General features: G+C 56.4%; 1 protein-coding gene across 3 annotated transcripts; it reads right to left on the reverse strand.

The window, feature by feature from the left end:
* Nucleotides 1-1,587: 1,587 nt before the first annotated feature.
* Nucleotides 1,588-21,227, reverse strand: PHF19 (PHD finger protein 19). 3 transcript variants are annotated; one of them, XM_032418829.1, is made up of 15 exons: nt 21,117-21,227; nt 18,465-18,665; nt 17,908-17,989; nt 15,230-15,325; nt 14,628-14,728; nt 13,966-14,114; nt 12,286-12,381; nt 11,459-11,527; nt 11,137-11,257; nt 9,004-9,071; nt 7,541-7,702; nt 6,920-7,007; nt 6,065-6,150; nt 5,241-5,336; nt 1,588-4,204 (listed from the first exon to the last, which is right to left on the reverse strand). In XM_032418829.1, exons 2-15 carry the CDS (start codon nt 18,648-18,650, stop codon nt 3,862-3,864), a joined length of 1,743 nt encoding a protein of 580 aa, XP_032274720.1. In that variant the 5' UTR covers nt 18,651-18,665; nt 21,117-21,227; the 3' UTR covers nt 1,588-3,861. The 3 variants fall into 3 exon arrangements, with proteins under 3 accessions (XP_032274720.1, XP_032274718.1, XP_032274719.1); XM_032418827.1 differs by lacking the exon at nt 21,117-21,227 and adding an exon at nt 18,751-18,902; XM_032418828.1 differs by lacking the exons at nt 18,465-18,665; nt 21,117-21,227 and having other exon boundaries at nt 14,628-14,717.
* Nucleotides 21,228-21,477: the final 250 nt, after the last annotated feature.

Below are 21,477 nucleotides of genomic sequence, written 5' to 3' on the forward strand. Positions count from 1 at the left end.
AAAAGCATAGAGATGTCAACTGGTTTGAAGAAATCATCAGATAAAAAAAGCAAGAAACACCAACATGCGGAGTTGAGGGTTGAAGGGAACCAGGACAGCAGTGTGCAGGAAAGAAATGATTACCATGGAATCAGTCTTGCTTGCAATTGTTGCTGAGTCCCAAGTGTGTCTGTCTAGCCCTGTCTGCTGCAAACTGTGAGTTATTTTTGCAGATAAGTTTATACACATAGTATACATGAAACAAATTCTGTGAGCTTTGTTTGAAGAAATAAGCTTTGGAAGCAAAATAAATTTTAATTGAGCAATTCTGACACGTGATTTCATGTAGTATTCTTAACCTTGCTAGGATATTTGAATGTTCTTTGAATGCTATCCAACAACGTTCCCCGGCATTTTCCAGTGTTTAAATATTCCCTATAGGCTACAGTTCTTTGTAAATACTACTAAGTAAAATTCCTATTTGTTAAAATTTTTCCGATATCTATGATAATGGGGAAAATATGAAAAATGTTTTAAGTATTTTAAGAATAACTTATGATTTGGGGAATTTTTGAGAATTCTAATTTCTCGTTCCTAAGCTCCAAAGGTAAATATTTATTGTAGATCTGAATCACTAATCTGGACCAAGAGAACCAGGCACTCTCCCGCCCGGGAAGGACCACTGATCTGAGGAGGTCTGTACAGCTGTTCACTTCGGAACTTGGACTGGAACCCAAGTCTCTTGACACCTCAGACCATTCACTTTTCATTCCATTAAATTGATTTCAGCCCAAAGAATAATCCCACCCCCTTCCCCCACCCTGGCTCCAACTGTGATTTTGTTCTAAGGGCAGTTAAAAGGCCAAAGCAGAAAGCATGGTAGCAAAAAGTGGGAGCCACAGTTAATGAAGTTCTAAGTGCAGACATTAATAGGCTACACTCTAGGGTGTTTAACAGGTTACACTCTACCCCTGAAATTACAGAATCCACTTGAACCCGTGGCCTGCACCTATTTCTGACTTTTTCCTATTCCTTCATGCCGATTTTTTTCTCAAATTCAGACCAGTTTAAGGTCCTAACAACCCATCACATTTATATGTGAAATGGTTTCCTCTTTCACCTGGGAGCTGACTTCAGCAGGGATTATTGCTGGCATTGGAAGGGTGAGGAATGCAAAAGAATCTGCCCAAAGTGCTGTAAGTTATAACTAGCAGAGACAGGCCTAGAACTGACTGCAGATTTCTAGGTTTATGTGCCTGTGTGCATTAAGTAGTTTTACAGTGGCTGTACGTAAGTATTTTAACAAGGTCCGTTTCTAAGGCCATTTCCCATCTTTTACTTCTCCATGGCCCTGAGCTAATGCTTTTTGCCCTGATGGGTCAGGTACTCACAGATAAAAATTCCACATCCTGTTGGTGGTAGGGTGAGAGTATTGTGGGGGAGAATGTGGGAGGCAGTTGAAGGACTGGCAGGTGGCCAGATGGGGTCCTGTCATTCCTCAGTTTCCAGGAAACCAAGACCAGAAACCAGATAATTCCTCCTGGTGCCCAACAGCTGATAGTTCGTTCACTAGAGGGAAGATAGTTAATTTTTCAAAGGGAGCTTTTAAATTATAAACCAGACACATTAATTATAACTTTAATATAACAAATGTTATTAAAAGCAGCAAATTCAAAACCATAAATCTTTTCAAAGGTGCACAGGGTTATTATAAGGTCAGTTGGCAGTAATGCAGCTGTTAACTGGTACAAATGAAATGCTGGGATGTGGAGTCAAGGTGGCCTTGCTAGGCCTTATGCTGAATTTCCAAGTGAGGAAGACACCTCCTTCCCCCCTTCCCCTTCTTCAAGCCCAGAGCCTCTCTGGAGCTTGAGTAGAGAAGGTGCAGGTGCAGAACTGTGGCAGGCCTTGCTTGTCCTGTGCTTTCTCAGAACCCTAGAAAGCAGGCCTGGGGGGGTTGCTGTACCTTCTGAAGCCAGGCAGGAAGCCACAGATCGGATCCCAGGTCCCACACCCCTGCTGGGCGGGGGGCTGGCTTCTCAGCTCCCCTTCCATCTGGCCCCAGTTGGGGGCTTCAGTGGCAGCAGCTGTGGGGCTGAGAAGGGAGAGAACGGGGCCCACCCCCAGCTGTTCCCTGCCTGGCTCACGCTAGGGAAGCAGAGGGAAGTTGGTGGGCCGTGTGCAGGAGGTGAGGTCCTGTGTGAAAGGCACTATAGGAGCTAAGTTTGAGGCAAGGGGCATCTGGATGATCTCAGGGACTCCCTGATGCTCACGGGGGGGAGGGGCTGAGCCTAGCAATGGAAAAACCAGCTCCCCAGGCCCGCTGCCCCGATGCCACCCCTCTGTTCATCCACCTTCGCCCTGCAGCTGGCAGCCTGCAAAACCCAGCCAAGCTGGGGGCCGCAGCAGCGGTTGGCAAGGCTGGTGCCCATCTGGCCCAGGCCCTGCCCTAGTGAAGGCACTTATTTCTACTTTCCAATCATGTGAGTCAGTTTCTAGTATCTCTGGAAGCAGCAAAAATGAGGGGTCCCCTCCCCTTCTCATTTCTGGTTTTCCTCCAGATGGGTAGGAGTTGTAATGTCAGTTCTAAAAATTCTATTTTTACTCCCACTGACAAAGACTTTCCTTTGAGGGGACTGAGTAACACAAGCCCTTTAAAAATCCCAACCTGTTCCAAAAAGTGATTGTCAATCTCAGGGCACAGCAGGGGCTAAGGAAGAGGGTAGGCGTCCTCTGTGCCTCCCCGCGGGGTCACAGCTGGTTCATGGCTGAAGGAAGGGGGCAGGGGCTGGACTTCCACGTGTGGTTGCAGCACGCGGCCCTCAAGAGGGCCGAGGGAGAGCCGAGGGCAGGAATCAGGCCGGTACCAGAGGGAGTGGGGGTGTGTGGTGTGTGTGGGTGTGTGTGGTGTGTACTCCGGAGGGTGAAAGCACACGTGTGATGGGGGCTTCTGTGTGAGTGTGTATTGTCTGGCTGCGTGTGTGGTGGGTCGGGGGTGGGAGGCACAGGAGACATCCGAAGGTTAGTGTGACACGGCTTCCTTTCCTCCCACTTCCGCCCCCTGTCCCGCAGGTTTTCCAGGCCACTTCCATTCCAGCAAGGCCAGGCGCAGCTCCTTGGCAGCTATGAGGGGGTGTGGCCAGGGAGAGGACAACTCCTGGGACCTGGGAAGCTGACACCCACAGCCCTTACGCTTAGCCTTAGTCACTGGGCTCTGGCGTTGGTGCCTTCAGAGGCAGAGACCCAGCCTCTTCTGGCCTCAGATCCCAAGAGTCCCAGGCTCTCTGCCTCCCAGGCTTTCACAGAGGCAGTCTCCCACCCTCACCACCCCTGGCCAAGGGCAGCAGGGAATGGCAGGAAAGCGGGAGGGGAAAAGCTCTGAGAGGCGTCCTCTTCTCTACCTTCAGCAATGCTTAACGGTTCCTGTTCTTAGAATGCTATCCGGGGGTCGACTGGCTGTGCATGGGTCAGGGGCGAAGGACATCCAGGAGAGGGACAGCCATGCACGTGTAAGTGTGTAAACGCACACACCCAAAAGGGGTGGGAGAGAGAGGGACACAGACAAAGACTCGGGCCTCAGGAAAAAGGGTCGGAGAGCCAGGGGGACACCAATTCAGAGTTACAGGTGAACAGTTTGAGGAAGTGTGTGGAGACACTGAGGCATAGCCAGTGGGACCTTAGAGACACAGGCAAAGGGGTGAGGGCCTGAGGAGGCCCAAGAGCAGAATGGGCACGCAGAGCGGCACAGGCCTCGGCCTGGCAGGCGGGCGCGAAGGGCCTTTTGCCAAGCACTGGGAGCTGTCTTGCTTTCCTCCCCCACCCCCGCCGGGAGAGAAATGTCTCTCCGTTGGTCTCCAGGCTCCTGGCATCTCCTGGAGCGAGTCAGTAAGGGGTGGTCCCTTCCCACTCCACCAGGTACTGAACCTTGCCCTCGGGTGTGACCCTCCGGGCCAACACCTGGTACTTCTCCCCACAGGCTAGCCGCCCGGCCGCACCGAAGTAGTTGGTGATGGATGACTTGAGGTGGGACAAGGACGAGTCATCCTCACTGATGCTCTCGAAGGTGTGGCTGTCAATGCCTTCGTCCAGCCGCTCGGGGCCCGAAGCCCCCTCGGCACTGCTGTCCGAGGGGCAGCGCCCACCCAGCTCGGCTGCCCGCCGCTTTGCCCGCAGGGGCATGTACGCTTTGGCCGCCAGCTTCCTCTTGCGGCTGCCCACCGTCCGTCTGCGTCAGGATGGGGAGAGGAAGACGACAGGAATGGGGTGGAGTCATCCGGACAAGCCCCTCTCCCCGAGCACCCCCTGGGCACCGGGCGCTGGGATGGAGCACCTCCCTGGGTCCTCACCACAATCCCGAGGAGGCTCGGGGAGGGGGGGAAACGGCCCGCGGGGGGAGTGACAGCGCCAGGACCCAAGCCTGGGTGTGCCCAGCGCTAAAGGCCGCTGCCGAGGCCCTGCCGGCGCTGCCTCGTCCCTTCCCTGGACTGTCCCTGGACTCGCAGCTAGGAGTCCAGTGGGTGGGGGGATGGGAGCGACACACTACCGGACCTTGTCCCCAGAGCCTGGACTGGAGAAAGGCAGACGTGCGTGTGCAACACACACACACGGACAGAAAGAGCTGGGGGAGAGACAGACACACACAAAACAAGAGGTGCGTGTCCACAGGTGCTTAGGAACAGGAAGCAAGCCCCGAAGAGCTTGTGAGAACCAAAGAAACAGGAGGAACCAAATACAGACAGAGGTGATGCAGAGAGAGCCACCCAGAGAGGCCTGCGGGCGGACAGACGCCAGGACACGAGTGTCCTAGAACTCGGTTGCAGGAGCCTCCGGCGCCGCTGAGGACCGGCTACTGCCAAACAGACGGTAGCCTTGCCTAGGTCCCCAGGCGTTTCTGTCCCCTCTCCCAGGCCCCACCCCCTGCACGATGCCATTTCCCCCTCCATTGGGCTTCCAAATCAATGGCTCTTTTCCTTAGGGACCCAGAAGACAGACCCCAGATTTAGACAGCCAAGAAGCAGGGCACGCTGCGCTCAGAGGCAGAGACATGCGAAGCCATGGCCCACGGAGGCCAAGAACCCTGGCGCGGAAACTCTCCAGGGACAAGTGTCACATCACCCGCAGCCGGGGCAGAGCACCGTGAATGGCCGTACGCAGCCCCGTCTGAACCCCAGGACTCCGAAGCAGATGGTCCCAGACCGACTCACGAGCGGAGAGGGCCAGGTCCCCAAGCTTGAGGAGGCACGGCGGGGGGGGGACCTCACCTGGAGTCGTAGGAGAGGCTGGTGGAGGCCGAGCCAGAGGTGCTGGCGGCGTCAGTGGAGTCCACATCTGAGAAGAAGGTCTGGCCTGAGCTGGCGCTGAGAGGGAGCAGAGGGTGAGCCTGGGCCCCGACACCCGGCTACTCTCTAGACCCGACGGCCTTCATTTCCAGCACCTGTTTCAACCTCCTCCCAGCCATGCAGACCCAGGTGACGAGGTTCAGAGAGGCTGAAGGACTCCGCTGGGGCTGCACAGTTTAGTAACCGCTCAGCAGGGGCTGGAGCCCAGGCCTGTCTGACCGAAACCCTTCCCCTCCTCCAGGAAGCACTAAATGACCTTTCATCGTTTCGGAACCGACACGGGACTGTGCAGCCCCTCCCCTGAGGTGCACCGACACAGGCTGGGGAGCCCGGGGAGCGTCAGGGAAGGCGCCCTGGAGGAATGGGAATGCGGGGTAACCAAAGCAATTCTGGTGCACAGTGGGAGGGCCGGCAGAAGCAGGAGAGGGGCTGGAGAGGTCGGAGGGCCCAGGCAAGGTGGCCTGTGACCGTGCTCTGGGGAGCTGTCCTGGCCACCTTCCAGCAGGGCCATGGCGTGCCGAGACAGCTCTAATGTGGGAAGACCGGTCGGGCAGCCTAGGCAGGCAGCCTAGCGCAGCGCGGACCCCTTTAACGGGAATGACCCCGAGGGAGCTTCCGCTCCTTGAAAGGCTCTCTGCTTTGTCCCTTCCAGAGCCTTCCTTCGTTGCTGGGGAATCGAGGTCTCACTGCTTGCTTCCACCCCACGCTTCAGAGCAGCCCTCTCTGGCCGGCTCCCTCACTGTTACCTTTTTAAGCTCTGAATCTCATCCAGAGAGAAGTCGAATATGCTGGCGAGGTGGTGGTTGGTGCTCCAGGCTGAGGTAAAGTCGCTCTGTGGACACAGGAAGGAGGGGGAGCAGGGTCAGGGAGCGTCAGGCCCGCCTCACAGCAGCCTCTCTCTGCCGAGGGCCACACGGGCTCTCCGAGGACCGGGCCTCCGGACGGTAAGACTGGTCTCTCGCTCTTCCATCCCAGGCCGGCCAGGGAGCCGGATCACAGCGGGCCTGGCCCTGACTCCCTCTCTAGCCGACTGCGCCACCTTCCCACCTCTGGGCCTCAGTCACCCGAACTGCAGAAGGCGGACAGGAACGGCTGCTGGGCTTCCCTGTGCGCGGGGCCGGGACGCAGAGCAGAGTGAGACGCTGACTACGAGCGCCTTGCACAGCGTCAGGTGCGGGGCAGGTGTGAGGACCGCTGGCGTCACTGCCCACACGGAGGGCTGCTGCGCCGAGGCCCGGCCACTAAGGCAAGAGTGCTCCGGGGACCTGTTCTAGGCTGGGCTCGGCCACTGGCGGACGTGTGACCTCAGGGGAGTCGCTGGCCCCTCCTGGTCCGCAGTGACCCCACGGGACTGTGGGGGCAAGGACATTACCTCCCCTGCCCTGCCCCCTCGGCTTCTGGGGAGAACTCGAGGAGATAAGGGAGTGGTCTTGCGGAGCCTTAGCCTTTGCTTGTTTAGCTAGAGGAGGAACTGGCTTCTCCTTTAAGGGACGTGGGGGAGTCTCCCCCCCAGGCCTGGGGGCTCAGTTCCCTGCACAGGAATCCCTACTGTGCGCTGACCCTGTGTGTGAATGTGGAGAGCAAGAAAACAAGAAACTAACACTGGGAATAGCATCTTCCAGCAAAAACTTTGATCTTTTTCTTCTATAAACTCGCCTTTTCTGCTGCTGGAATTCGTGAGGCAACAAACTGTGGAGACAGAAAGGGGAGAGGGGGGCCGGGTCAGAGCCTGAAGGCCCAGGGGGAGGACAGGCAGGGCTGGGGACACAGCAGTGCTGGGGCGGGGGGAAGGGAGACAGGCGCTCCTTCCAGGCAGTGGGTGTGGGAGGGCGTGGGGGGGGTATGGTGGGCAGAAGAGAGAGAAGGCTGGTCTGTCCCCGACGCCCAGGACGAGGGGCTCAGCTCAGCCAGAACCAGGGACGCCTTACGCACTCTCACTTCCCCTTACCTCTCTGCCTAAGCCCTAACCCAGCAACACCGGGCCCCCTGAGCTGGCTTGCCCTCCAAGCAAGGCAACAGGGGCGACGGTGGAAGGAGCCCAGGGTGTGGGACTGGGCCCCAGCTCGGTTGCTAACTGGCCCTCTCCGGTGCCTCCAGCTGGGCCTAGCAGGGTGGAGGTCTTCCCTGCTCACTTGGGCCCGTCTGGGCCCACTGCACAGCCCATCGGCTGGGGCTGGAGCTGGGAGTAGCAGAGACCCCGAACTCGCCCCCCAGGCACTGACCCAGGCTTGCTCCTTCCTCTCTTACGCAGCTCAGAGGAGGCGCCGCTCTCAGTGGGCGCCAGGCCCTTGTCAGGCAGCAGCTTCCCTGGGGGGTTGGGGGGGACACGGATACGCAGACGGAAGATGCACTTCTTCTTCTTGATCTCCTTGCCACAGAGGAACCTGGGGGATGGGCAGGGGGAGGAGAAAGCTCTGGAGTCTGTCGGTCCATCCTCCTGGTCAGGAGAGTCAAGCATTAAAATTACCCTCTCTGCCTCCCCGGACCTAGAGCTAAAATCCAGGGTTGCCCGTGGAGACGCTGATTCCTCAAGGCTCGTGGGACCAAGGGTCCCGGGTGGGGGCTGGGGATGTGGCTATGGTTCCTCCCTGTCCTCCCTCTTGCATGTATATGATTCTTGCTGCTCCTCTCCCTTCTCTACCCTGCCTCAACTGGCCCCAAGGTCACCACCTCCAGAAAGGTCTCCTCTAGCTCCCAGTGGAACAGCTATGGCTGACACTGGATTCTACACCATTCTGTTTTCTGGTCTCCCCAAGGAGACTGAAAACACCTCCAGGTGCTTCCCTCCTCCTTCCAACACTGGCTGAGCTGCCATGAGGTGACGACGTGACTCAGACAGTCCTACCCTCAGAAGACTGTCCACAGGGAGTGCGGGAGGCCCCACTGTTCAAGAGTAGGACTGTGTCTGAGCCCCAAACCATGAGAAGGTGGAAGAGAGAGTGGATAATTCTGTCTAGAGATGTCTGGAGAGGTTTCACAGAAGCAGGGATCATGTCCTATTCCTCACTGTGTCCTCGGTACCTACACAGGGCTGATACAGTAGCAGTTCAATAAACAGTCATTCGTAGAACAAATGAGTGAAAGGGATGCAAGACATTCTAGTCAACAGAGGGGGTCTTAGCAAAAGCACTGAGTGGGAGAACAGTGGGTGCAGAATGGCCAACACCCAGCATAAATAAAGCAATGGATCAGTGGCAGAAGGCAGGGGCAGGGTCTGCTCATGAGAGGCCTTGAATGCCGTGCTCAGGAGCCTGGGCGTTCCCTGCACCGGCAGCATGGGATGTGTCAGCTGTGTGTTCTGAGGAGGACTCGGAAGTCTGGAGGAAAGACGAGTTAGGAGGCTGCAGCCCACCCGGGAGATGATGAATTGTTCCTTCAGTGCCTGGCCCAGAACCACAGATGGTGAGAGCAGGAGGGGCCCTCAAAGCTCAGGGGTGTACCCTCTGTGGAGCCAAACCCAGGACCCAAATGCATCAAGCTGCTGGAGTGGTCGGGGAGGCATCACAAAGGAGGTGGGGTGCCCCCTGAATCTTGAAGAATGGGTAGGACTTATTTAGTCAAAGAGAAGGGGAGGGAGACCCAGGCTGGAGCACAGTTTGAGCAAAGGCCATGAGGCAGGAAGATGCTTTACACCCAATCCCACCTGTTGGGGGCCCCATGCACTCCCTCCCTTCCCTGCACGCACCGGCTTTTGTAACTGTTCAGCGCATTGAGGAGATGTGGTCCTCGGTCAGTCACGGGGGTGCTGGTGAGCTGAGGGGAGCAGCCAGCAGGAGAATCAGACCTAGGCATATGACCCCTGTCCCCTCCCTCCCCTCGATCTCTGAGTGAGGGCCCTGACTTCTGCTAAGATTCTAAATCTTTTCACCTCTCTGAGCTCACTTCTCCATCTGGAAATGGGAGAGTTAACTCCTGTCCTAGATGGATCAAGAGGTTTAACGGGACACCTGGGTGGCTCAGTCGGTTAAGCGTCTGCCTTCGGCTCAGGACATGATCCCAGGGTCCTGGGATCGAGCCCCACGTCGGGCTCCCTGCCCAGCAGGGAGTCTGCTTCTCCTTCTCTCTCTACCCCCCACCTCGTTCTCTCTCTCTGGCGCACGCACGCGCTTTCTCTCTCTCTAATAAATAAATAAAATCTAAAAAAAAAAAAAAAGGTTTAAGAATGCCCATGCCCTTGACCCAGTCATGCCACTCCATGGGATCTATCATAGAAATAGAACGCGAAATTCGAACAAAGCTTTAACAAAGCTTCCCTGCAGCGTGAGCCCTAATGACCGGCCAGTGTGCAGAGCGGGGAAGAGACTCCCTGCCCAACAGGAAGGAACGCAGTAAGTAAGCCATGGTGGAAACCAATGCAGTCATTAAAAATGTTGATGAAAACTCTTTTGGAATATGAAAAAATATTTATGATATAATGTAAACTGAAAAAAAAGATTTAAAATTTTATATACTATATAACATAAACCAAGGAAAAACAGACGTAGAAGAAAGGATGGAATATATTAGTTGCAATTGTTTCTGAGTGGTGTGATGGGGGAATATGGATGACTTTTTTTTTTTAAGTAGGCTCCACACCCAGTGTGGAGCCCAACATGGGGCCCAAACTCAAGACCCTGAGATCAAGACCTGAGCTGAGATCAAGAGTCAGACACTTAACTGACGGAGCCACCAGGTGCTCCCGGATGATTTCTTTTTAAGTATACCACCTTATACTTTTTAGCACTTAACAAATTTTTCTACCAGGAACATGTATGTTCTTTTTATAAATCAGGAAAAAAGATATTAAAAATACCAGCTCTATCTTTTAAGGCTTTACAATATGTATATCTTTTTTTTTTAGATTTATTAATCTATTTGAGAGAGAGACGGGGAGAGAACAGGCACATGAGCACACACACGGGGTGGGGGGGGCGGGCGGATCTAAAGCAGACTCCCTGCTGAGCACAGAGCCTGATGCAGGGCTCGATCCCATGACCAGAGCCGAAACCAAGAAGCAGCTGCTCAACTGACTGTGTCACCCAGGTGCCCCAACAGTATTTATGTCTTATAAATTATCAAACACTATAAATGAAGATGTTATTATATGAAAAGCTTCTACAAAGCATAAGGGTCATTTTGTGTGTGTGTGTGTGTGTGTAAATTCCTGTCTCATCAAAGAGAGATTTGGGGCAGTCAGTAGAGAAGACACCTCACTCTGGATTGGTGGAGAGGACTCTAAGGCTGTCGTTAGGGAAAAGGTGGCATGGCCCCACCATGGGAGAGGTTGGTTCCAGTCCTGGCTCAGCTCCAAAGCTGTGCTGGCCGCCAGGGAGTCGCTCTCCACCTCTGACATCCTCAAAGTCTCTGGTTTGTTACTTTACTCCCTGGGTCCCAGGGCCCCAGGACGACTTCTGCTATTCAGAGTAATACCAGCAGGGGGCAGGCCCACTTCACTTTCCACTGTAGCCCGGTCATCCGGGGGACGTCAAACTTCTCTGTAGAGAGCCCTGTTCCAGCCAGATGCACCCCTAGCTCCCTGCTGCTGAGTCAGTGAGACCCCAACCCGCCCACTGCCAAAGCCTGGGTCAGGAAGCCCCTTGCAGGGCACCGGCTCAGAGGCTTGGACTCAGGGACGTGGCAGCTAAGAGGCTCTGGGTCTTTCTCCCAGCCAACAGCCCTCACAGACAGGCAGTGCTACGGGAGAGTGAGCCCTCAGACACCGAGATCCCAGTCCTGCATGCACCGTGTGGCCCTGGGCAAACCTCTTCCCTCTCCTGACCTCGGTAAGCCCACTGTGGAATGGACTCCTGCCGTTCTGCCATCCCACGGGCCTGCATACCTTGCCAAGCTGCAGGAGCTCCCAGTGGTGGTTGACAAAGGCCAGAATCTCCTCAAAGTCAAAGTACTTCTTCTTGCTCTGCACCCCCAGGTTGTAGAGGGCCAGGTGAACCACATCCACCCTGGGCAAGGGGGCGAGTAGGTGGGGCTGGGGTGAGGTGGCAGCCTGCCCAACCAGGGCTGGAACCTCCTGGGTCCGGGCTGAAGGGCAGGGGCAAGGCTGGGAGCTGGTGGCTGGAAATGGAATTGTTCCCGGAGGGCGGTGGGAGCGGAGCCGCTGGGAGGGGACGGGGGTGGGCCTGGGTCAAGCCCCACCCTCTCACCATCGAAGGGGCAGCCGCTCGATGTACTCCGGGCCCTGGTTACACACGGAGCAGAAGAACAGGTAGAACCTGGGGGCGGGTGGAGAGGGGACTGTGGTGGGAAGAGCTGACATCCCACCCTAGCCCAGCCCCTCGCCCCGCACTCCCCACCTGCCTTCCCACGGTAAGTGTCGTCCTCATCCCGAGGGCTAGTGGCCCTAGAGCGGGTGGGGGTTAGCATGGGGCAGGACAAACACCATAAAATACTTCCCTGCCCCTCCTTCCTCTATGTCGGTATAATGGAGTGTGGCTGAGTTCAGAGTGAGCTGAGCTAGGCTGGGCTGGAGCCGGCACCTTCTTCCCCTCTGAGACACGCGCACACACGCACACACACAATCACAAACATGACACACCAACCGAGACACACAGTATCTGGTACGACGACACACAGAACCCTTCTGTTAGCTTAGCCCCATCTGTCAGAAGCCAGATCAACCATCCACCTCCCAGTGGCTCCTCTAGTAGCCTGGGTAGGGGTGGGGCGGGGCCTGCCTCATCCTCCTTCCCCAGACACTGGAGGAGACCGGAGCTTAGGGAAGGTGGGACTTTGTCTAAGGTCTCCCCCCAGGTCAGTGGCAACTGGGGCCGCGGCCCGACATGCTCCTCTAGTGAGAAGGCCCCCGTCGCCCTGAGCGGACTCCCCAGGACAGGTGCCCACCATCAGAGACCCCCACCCACCTGCGCAGGGCCTGGCAGGCGGTCTACAGGAGCTGCTGCCCCTGCTGAGGTCCCTCCCCCCACCCGCCCACCTCCCCCTCGAGACTGAGCCGGGCCAGGTGAGCACCTACCGGTCTCCGAACATCATGGGCTCGTTGAGGCACTGGGTGCAGGCCTCGTGGAACCACTGTCGGCACCGGTAACACTGCAGCATCCGCAGGTACCATCTGGAGCCAGAGGAGCCAGGGTCAGGCCGGCCGGCTCCCAGCCAGCCACCAGCCTCAGCCACCGCTGCCTACACCAACTCGCGCTCCGCGGGGGGCGGGGTGGGGGGGGGGGGACTCACAGTTACCGAGCACCGAGGCTGCGCCAGGGGCGGTCGGGGGAGCAGGCGTATGCTCTATCGTTTCATCTCACCGTCTGGTAAGAGACGGGCCACTGTCCTAATTTTATGGGTGACTCTGAGCTTAAATGGCTTGCTCAAGGTCACTCAGGAAGCAAGTGGTGGATGGTGACTCAAATCCTGGGCTCCCTCACTTCAAAGCCTGTGCTCTTCATGCTGCCCTGGAGCCCCCATCTCTGGACTGCGCCCCACGCGCTGTTTCTCAGACACCACCGAAATGCAAAGGTTTGCCCAGGAGACACGCAGGAGACTAATGGCTCCTGCAAGCTCCACGGGGCAGCACCGCGTCTGGTTTTTCTTACCCGGTACCGTATCTACCCTGTCATGTGAATGAAGGGCCAAGTGGTACTTCCTTAACGACAATCGATGCTTTGTTCACAACTTGCCAGGTGAGGTCCCTGGACTGCGTGCGTCAGAATCACCTGGGGTCTAGGTTAAACTATGAAGATCCCTTGGTCCACTAGAGACCTACTCAATCTTTGGGGGAGCCCCTGGGAGATGTATTTTTAACAACCACCCTGAGCAGCTCTGCCCAGTAAGCACTGAGAGCCATTGTCTCAATTCTGTAAAGGTCTCATTAAGCATTTCTCCCTGTTATCCCACATCCCTTCCTGCACTCAGGGAAGTTGATCCCACCTGAGAGATGAAATACTTCAAGGGATTTGCCCAAATTACCCAGTTAGGCTGGGTAAGCCTAGCCTCCAGTCCCCTACTACTTGTCAACAGATCTTGGGGCCAGGATTCAGGACTTCAGGGCATCCTGCAGGCTGTGTCCTGAGGGCAGAGACCCTATCTCTCACTTCTGTGGTTCCTGCCACCATGTCTGGTGCAGTCGGCCCAAGGGAGCAGGCTCAATTCCCCATGGCTACATGGACACCCAGCCTGGTAAGGAAGAATCAAAGACTCTTGTCCTATAGTCGGGGCAAGAATCCCCTCCACGGCATCCCTACACATGACCCCCAGCCCCTACTTGCACACCTCCAGAGGAAAATACCTTAGTATCTCATCAGCAGCCTATCTCACTGACTCTGACAAGGAAAGGTTTATCTTCAATTCCACGCACCAACAGTAACAGCTCACATAATTTATTAAGTGCTGACCAAGTGCCAGGCCCTGGGTGAGACTTTCTGTGAATTATCTAATCGCTACTCTGCTCACAACACCATACACGGGGACACTACGACGGGAACTGCGCTCAGGCGCTGCGCTCAGCTCCAAGGAGCTGGGAGGATCTGGACACCCGCTTCAGTACTTCCTTCCCTTCCCGGGGCCTGGTCTGAGAGCGCTAGCCTCGCCACCTCGAGCCCCGCCTCCGGGCCCCGCCCCCACCCCTCGGGAGGCCCCGCCCCCGCCCAGGACCCCACCCCGCGCCCCGCCCCCCGGGGAGGGCCCCGCCCCGCGGCCTTACTCTCCCGGCCCTCCGCAGTAGCAGTAGCACTGCTGCTGGTTGGTGCGGTGGGGCGAGTCCCACTCGAGCTCCTCGGGCTGGTAGGACAGCACCATCTTCACGGCCTGCAGCGTCCTGGCGATGGCGCCCTTCTTCAGCGCGCCGCCTTTCTGCGGGGAGATGTGGGTCCGGCTCAGCCGCGGGGTCCCGGCAGGGGTTGGTGGCTGAGGGGAGGGCGGGGTGGCTAGCAAGGGACATGCTGACCCCGCGGACCCGCGGATACTCCAGTGTAGTCGGAAGCGCAAGAAGCTTTTTCTCATCGATCCCGAATCTATCCTCTCTCCATCCCAGAAGGCTCTCTTAGTAACAGTATTAACACGCAACAATATAGGTAACGATAATAACCAGTATGTATTGAGTGGGGGTGCTCCCATGGGTTTTGTCTGTTGATAGCAAAGCGCCTACCCCGGCACCAAACCCATATCCATTCTGCCATTTGTGGAGGAAACAGGCTCGGGGGGCTAAGGAACCTGGCCAAGGACATACCACTTGCGATCAGTGGCAGCAGCGCTGTCTGCCTCCAAAGCCCAGGCTCTGTGACCTGCAGTCCGGCCTGAACCCAGGGAGTCTAGGCTTCCCGACGAAGTGGGGAAAGGCAGGGACTGCAAGGATGGAGGGCTCACCCGCACAGCCAGTGCGAAGATGCAGCGTCGGCAGAACCAAGGTGTGAGCAGGGGCCGGTCCGCACTGCCCGCTCTAGGGATGTGGCACTGCTGGTGGTACCCTACAGCAGAGGGGGGCTGGTGAGTGCCCGCGGGGAGTAGCGGCCCCAGGCCAGTCAGCCCAAAGGCCACAGGGCTGGGGAGGGCGGCCGCAAGCCGGAGGAGCCTTATGCCTGCCGGCTGCTTGGGGACTGGGGGGCGATGCTCACCAAGGCAGCCAAGCTGGTGTCCAAGCAGGCGACTCAAAGACAGCCTGGGCCCCAGCGGGGGGAGGCACCACAGTCTGGCTTCAGCCTCCATGCCCCATCTCTCCACCCTTCCTCTCTACTGGGTTAGGGGGAGCTCCAACCTGCACACCTTGTCTCACTTTCCAGAAGCCCCAGCTCTCCCCAGGGGTCACCTCCCTGGGCCCTCATTTCCAGAGACTGGCTCCCTGTCACTCTGGAGCTCCAATAGAAATAGGAAGCCAGCTGAGATCCCAACAGTAAGGCCTGCCCATTGGGCCAGTGGGGGTGGGGAACCGCAGGTCGGGGCCTCCTCTGTGCCCTGCTCACCACACTCACCCAGGCCACACTTCCCACAGATGAGGATCTCATTCAGCGGCCCTGACGTCTTCCCCAGACAGATGTTGCACTTGGGCTCCTCCCCAGGAACGCCAGCTGAAAGGGAGAGAGGTCCTCCAGGGTCAGTTCCGGCTCACAGGAATTAGAAGAGTTTAAAATTCACCTTCCAGGTACTAAGCCTCTACTCAGTGCAGAGCCTGGCACTGGGCCCCACGGGCCCACTCACTGAGTCTCCCCAACCACTCTGAGGTACCTAGTATCATTAGCCCATTCTAAAGATGGGAAAACTGAGGCTCAGAGCGGTTAAGTCCCAGAAGTTAAATAGGAGACACATTTGAACCCATGGCTGTTTGACATCAAATCCTTTGTTCTTTCTGACCACATCATGCTGCCTCTTCTGCCTAATTTAGTTTGTTTCTTAAACATGTTTTTTTAATTTTCTTCTTTGTTTTCTTTTTTTTTTAAGATTTTATTTATTTATTTGACAGAGAGAGAGACAGCGAGAGAAGGAACACAAGCAGGGGGAGTGGAGAGGGAGAAGCAGGCTTCCCGCCAAGCAGGGAGCCCGATGCGGGGCTCGATCCCAGGACCCTGGGATCATGACCTGAGCCAAAGGCAGATGCTTAACAACTGAGCCACCCAGGCGCCCCTCTTAAACATTTTTTATGTTAACAATAATAGAATGTTATAATGAAACTCCATGTTCTTATCAACAATTAAGAACTCATAGCCAATCTTGTTTTGACTACATTCCTACCCACTTCCCCCTCTTGTATTATTTTGAATCAATTCCCAGATACCTAACCATTTTCTGAAAATATTTCAGTATGTAATTCTGAAAGATTAGGATCCCTTTTAAAAAACCCAACATAACTATAGTGCCTTTATTGCACCTAAAAACTAAAAACAATTTCTTAATATCACCAACAAATTCAATTAGTGTTCACATTTCCAGCTGTTTCTTAAATAAAAATGTCATAACAATTTTAGGTATGCTCAACTGCTTTTAATCTACAGGTTCTTTCTCATCTCTTTTTTTTCTTAGCTTTTTTTTTTTTTTTTGGTTATTGTTAAAGAATATGTGTGTTTATGTGTGAAAGGTTTGAGTGAATAAATTAATACATTCTGATACATGTTTCTGTCTTGTTCCCCCTAGTGGACTGGAAGTTTTTTAAGAGCAGAAATGGTATCCGCTCATCACTATGTCCCCAGGACCTTATACATTGTGTAGCACATAATGTGTTCAAGACACATCTGTTGAATACATGGTCTCTTGCCTCTTATTCCTGAATATGCAACTGTGGGTCGCAGTAAGCCCTCACTGGCTTAAGGAAGTAAGCCACTGATGTCAGCCAATAAGGTAGTAAGCTTAATTAAGTAATCAATAACTCCAGCTTACTCAGCCTTGTGCTTTCGTAACTTGGGTGATGCCAAAGGGGCACCATCCTGCCTGTGAGGCACAGTTATCTGGCTGGGGAGACAAGCTGTTCCCCAGGTGAGCCCTGTAGCACATCCGGTGTCCCCGGCACACCGTGGGTCTCTACTCAAATGTCTGCTAAGGCATCTTTCTTCACCTGCTGGCTCCCTATGCCTTCAACTCAAGAGAGGAGCTCCTCAACGCTTTAGACCTTTGTAGAAGAAATTGAGAGTGCGGGGGGAGGGGGGCTTGGAGAAGAGTCTCCACGTCTGGATCAGCCACCACACCTTGGAGACAGGGGTGGTTTGGAACCTCTACGAACTGGCTGGGTTCTGTGGCCTCTACTTGGCAGGCTCCTTGAAATCCTTTCTTACAGTAACAAATTCTTTAGGAAGTGCCTCCCTATAACTCAGTAGCGCTGGGCTGAGTGCTATACTTGGGGTCTCATGTCACCACCCCGCAAGGTCACTAATGTCATCACCTCCTTTCTTCGGACGAAGAAACTGAGGCTCAGAGAAGTGGTGTCACTTGCCCAAGGACGTGCAGCTAGCAAGCTGCAGAGCTGAAACTTGGTGCAAGATCTACTGAACCTAAACTTGGAGCTCCATGTTGGAAATGTATGAGTGTTGGGACTGCTGAGTGGTGTCTGTCGTGTCCGTGGGAAGGCGGAGTGGTGGCCAGAGTGGGAAAATGTCAGCTCTCTGCGTGCAGGGATGGCACTCAACCCGGCTCCCTTTCGAAGCCAGTCCAGCTCCGTCCAGGCATGTCCATCTTCACCCTGCCTGGTCCAGCTCTGCTTTCTTGACTTTCCCACCTAGGCTAGGGCTGCTTCCACTAGTTTTCTTCACACGTGGATAGGGCACACTGTGCTCACATCTAGGGGCGCCAGTTTTGATTGCGTGGGCCCCTCCCCTCCACCCCCGTTCCTAGCCCCAGACTGATCCCCAGCTTTGTGCAGCAGGGGATGACATGCCATCCCAGCTCTCCCGGCACCTTCCCAAGCCACTTTCTCCACCTGACTGCCTCCCTCATGACGTCGGAGTGATCAAGGGCATGACGGATGTCAGAAGTGCCTTTCCATGTAAACACACAACTAGTCATCTTATCCCCTCAGGTGGGCTTGTGGGGGGATGGGGGTCCATGGACAAGGCCAGATGCCAGGAGTACCAGAGAGAAGGAGAGAAGGAAAAAACATGGAAGTCGAGGAGGAGAGAGGGCCAGGGATGGGGCAGGGGAGCCCTGAGCTCTCAGGAGTACTCACCATGTTGTATGTCCTTCCACAGGACCCAGTATTTGGAATTATCTTCAAAAGTCACAAGGCAGCTCTGCTTAGAACTGCTGACCTGGGGCACGGAGAGGGAGGGGCAACATGAGACAGTGGCTGGGGAAAAGCCACTGGGACATGGTCTTCCTCTCCTATTTTTGTCCCCACAGGACAGAGGGATTACACCCGCTCCTTGTGGCCCAGAAGTCAGAGCTAGGCTGGAAGGGGAAGGACGACAGCAGTTCCGGAGGTAACGTGCGCCCAGTCCCTGGGGCCGCAGTCCGGGGCCAGGGGACCACAACTTGGTGGGAATGCAGAGGATAGCACAGGCCAGGTGGTCATCTGAGATAACCTCCAGCCTGATTTTGTTTTGTTCTGTAGGCTCGCAGAGCTCTATTCTAAAGACCTGGTTGGACGGTGTTGGCCCTAAGGATGGCACCTGCAAAAGCAGGTTCTGGTTCCTTCCACGGTCATCTTTTGAGCAGGAGGGGCATGAAGGGAGGCCCAGGCCAGAGGCTGCACCTGGGAACTAGGGCCAGGGAGGAAAGGTTTACCCTCTTGATCTTCCCGAGGTAATACAGTCCATCGGTCCAGCGGCACAGCACATACTGGCCCTCCGTCAGCTTGGACATCAGGTCTTTGAAGTTGTTCTTGGCTTTTGCCAGGGCCCCCTTGTTGGGGAGGTGGCTGGTGGCACCATAGGAGTCCCGAGTCCCTGGATCCAGAGCGCGATTCTCCATCGGCTTCCCCTGACGCTGGAAGAGAAAGAGAAGAGGGTTTTTACTCCTCGCTCCCCTGCTCCAGCAGTCCATCTGGGAAAGGAAGGGGACTACCACTTACACAGCCTATGGTACTATGGGCCAGGCACTTTGATTATCTCACGGGATCCTCGTGACAACCCTGCGAGGGAGACATTATTATTCCCATTCTATGGACAAAGAAACTGAGGTTTGGCAAGGGAAAGTGGCCAGTGGGGCAGAGGCCAAGGCAAGGCTCATAATCAGATAGGCTGACTCTAACCCTGCTCTCTTCCCACCCATACCATGCTGCCTTCTAAAGAGAACGAATCTCTCAACCAACCACAGAGCAGTCTCCCTGCCCAGGAGGCCTGAACTCCCAAACTTAGGAGCCTGAAGCTTTATCCCTTAAGGAAACATGTTCTCTGAGTGGAGGGTCTTCTCCAGGGGAGCAGCGGGAAGTCTTCGCTAACCTCCTACTCCCCCCACCCAACCCCTGCCCTGAGATCTGGCCAGAGGAAACTCAACTAGGAAGGAAAACTCCTAGGTGGTTTGTGAACGGGTATAGACGGTCCACCTATGTCTTCCATAATCCCCCTTTCTGCTCTCAATTATGGGGTGATTTAATGGAAACCACATTTCTGGGACATTTAAACTCACTCTATGCTTCTATTCAAATGCGAATGTGCTGCAAGCAGGTAAGTCAACACAAGCCACCCTTCTCGGCACCTGTCTCTCTCACCATCCTATAAAACATGCTACTGCCCTACTGCTCTCTTCTTCCTGCTAATGGGACCACTAATGGTCCCCAGAAACCCTGGGCATCTTCAGACTTCTCTAACCAGTGAGTTGCCAGTTGGCCAACTTCAAGCCCAGTGGATTTCTGGCATCTGGCCCCTCTTTTCCACGTCCCTGTCCTGGTCTGAGTTCAGGCCTCTCTTTCGCTTGGGCCATTCATTCATTCAGTAACTGTTTCCCGAGCCTTGTGCTCACTTATGCCGGGTGCTGGGATGCGGAATGAGACTACCAGCACCCAGTGCAGGTCACTGCCTGCTTTCCTGTCTCCCCACCAGACTCTTCCACAGGGCCACCAATTCTTTCTTATTTCTCCCTTTCTTATTAATCCCTTCCAGAATCCTTCTGTGACTCCGCAGTGTCTTCACAGGCATTGGAAGCCTTCCCCAAGGCCCCCTCCTCCCCTCTCTGGGCTCAACCTGGCTCTGTGCCCCTCCACACACTCTCCAGCCAAACACAGCCTTGCTCTGTTCCCTGCACCCCCTACTCTGGTCCCCTCCTTCTCTGCCATGGCACGGGGCACCTGGTGTTTATTATTTGTAGACAGGGAGAGAGTCCCGTGTGTTTTGCTGTGTCAGTGCGTGTGTACCCTTGTGAGATTGTGTTTCATGATGTCTGCGGCAGTGTGTCAATGGATATGTGAAATTAAATACATGTGTGTGCCTGTTCAGTGGCCCTGGGGCGGACAGGGCACTGTTGGGGTCTTGGCTCCCCAGACGACACTGGGGCCATGTTCCCCTCCACCCCACACCCCCATTCTGCCCTTTTCTGGACGGCAGAGCACCGCAGGCTTGGGGCAGGGTATGCGCTCCGAATCCCAGCTTTCTCCCTGCCACCTGGCTCCCGGGCGCTGTGAAGTCCCCGCCCGCCGGGCCTGGGCCCCGGGGCCGCGGCAGGTTCACAAACTGACACTTCCTCCCCCTGCCGCGCCGTTGGGAGCCGGCCCGGTCGCCGCGCCCCCACTGGCCGGGCGGGGGCCCCCGGGTGGCGGCCCCCTCCCCGCGCCTCCATCCTCCCGGAGCGGGCCCCCGCGGGCTGTGATTGGCTGATTCAAACCCATCTGCAAAGAAATGCCTGTTTGCGGGTTCCCGTCGGCGTCCAGTTCAAATCCGCGGCACCCGGAGCGCGGGGCCGGGCGGGGGCAGGAAGCGAGGATGATTCATGCGCCAGGGCCTCTCCCAGGGCGGCCGTTGGCTTTTTAAAAAAGGGTGTTCGGGAGGGAAAAAAAAAAAACTTGCAGAGGTACCCCCATCGGGTTCAAGCGCTCCTCTCTTCGGTCGCTCCGACGCCAAGCATCCCCCCTGCCCCCCCCGTCCCAGTCCTGCCGCAGCCTGACTTCGGACGTGAGCAAAATCCCAAATGCCCGGGTCGGTCTCCACCTCCGCCACCACCTCCCCCCCGCCCCCGAACGGGAAAAGTCAAGATTTGGGGCCAGGGAGCAGCGACCTGTCACCCAGGCCCCCCCCAAGGCTTGGGGACCCGGGCGAGGCTCCCCCGTCCCGCAGACGCCGCTCACCCGCGTTCCAGCCTCAGGCGCGCAGCTCCCCGGGACCCCGACCACCCACCCACCCGCCGCCCCCGAGGCGCTCGGTTCGCCGAAGTCTGGGGAGATTTCGCAAAGACGGATGTGTGCCGGGAGCGAAGCGTGTGGCGGGGAGTCCCCGCTGAGCTTACCGCGAGCCTGCGTGTCGGCCGGTCCCACTTGGAGTCTGGCCACCAGGCGCATCGGCGGCGGAGGCGGCTGCGCGCGGCCCGCGGCTGCCCGGCCGAGTGTCCGCCCGTGGGGCCGGGGTCGGGGTCTCGGCGGGGGCGGGGCGGGGCGGGGGCGCCGCGGGGAGGAGGGGGGGAAGCGGGGGAGGGAGGGGCCGGGGCGCTCAGGAAGGGGCCCCCCGGGCGCGGGGCGCCATCTTTTTCGCGTTTTCCCGCGAATTATTGACGTCCCGCTTATGTAATTAGCGGGGGCCGCGCCGGCCTCGCCATTGGAGCCCGCGGCCGCGGGGCCCCGCAGCGTCGCCCGCCGGCGCCCGCCCCCGCC

This window comes from Phoca vitulina, unplaced genomic scaffold (assembly GCF_004348235.1).
Source record: "Phoca vitulina isolate PV1807 unplaced genomic scaffold, GSC_HSeal_1.0 scaffold21, whole genome shotgun sequence".
Lineage (NCBI taxonomy): Eukaryota > Metazoa > Chordata > Mammalia > Carnivora > Phocidae > Phoca > Phoca vitulina.

What these genes read in the sequence shown, in the direction of transcription:
- PHF19 (XM_032418829.1), bottom strand. Translation starts at nt 18,650, where the DNA reads ATGGAGAATCGCGCTCTGGATCCAGGGACTCGGGACTCCTATGGTGCC. An exon ending in AGCTCCTGCAGCTTGGCAAG is followed by an intron (nt 9,072 to 11,136) that starts GTATGCAGGCCC and finishes TGCTCCCCTCAG; the next exon opens with CTCACCAGCACCCCCGTGAC. An exon ending in CTGAACAGTTACAAAAGCCG is followed by an intron (nt 7,703 to 9,003) that starts GTGCGTGCAGGG and finishes CCCATCCCCCAG; the next exon opens with GTTCCTCTGTGGCAAGGAGA.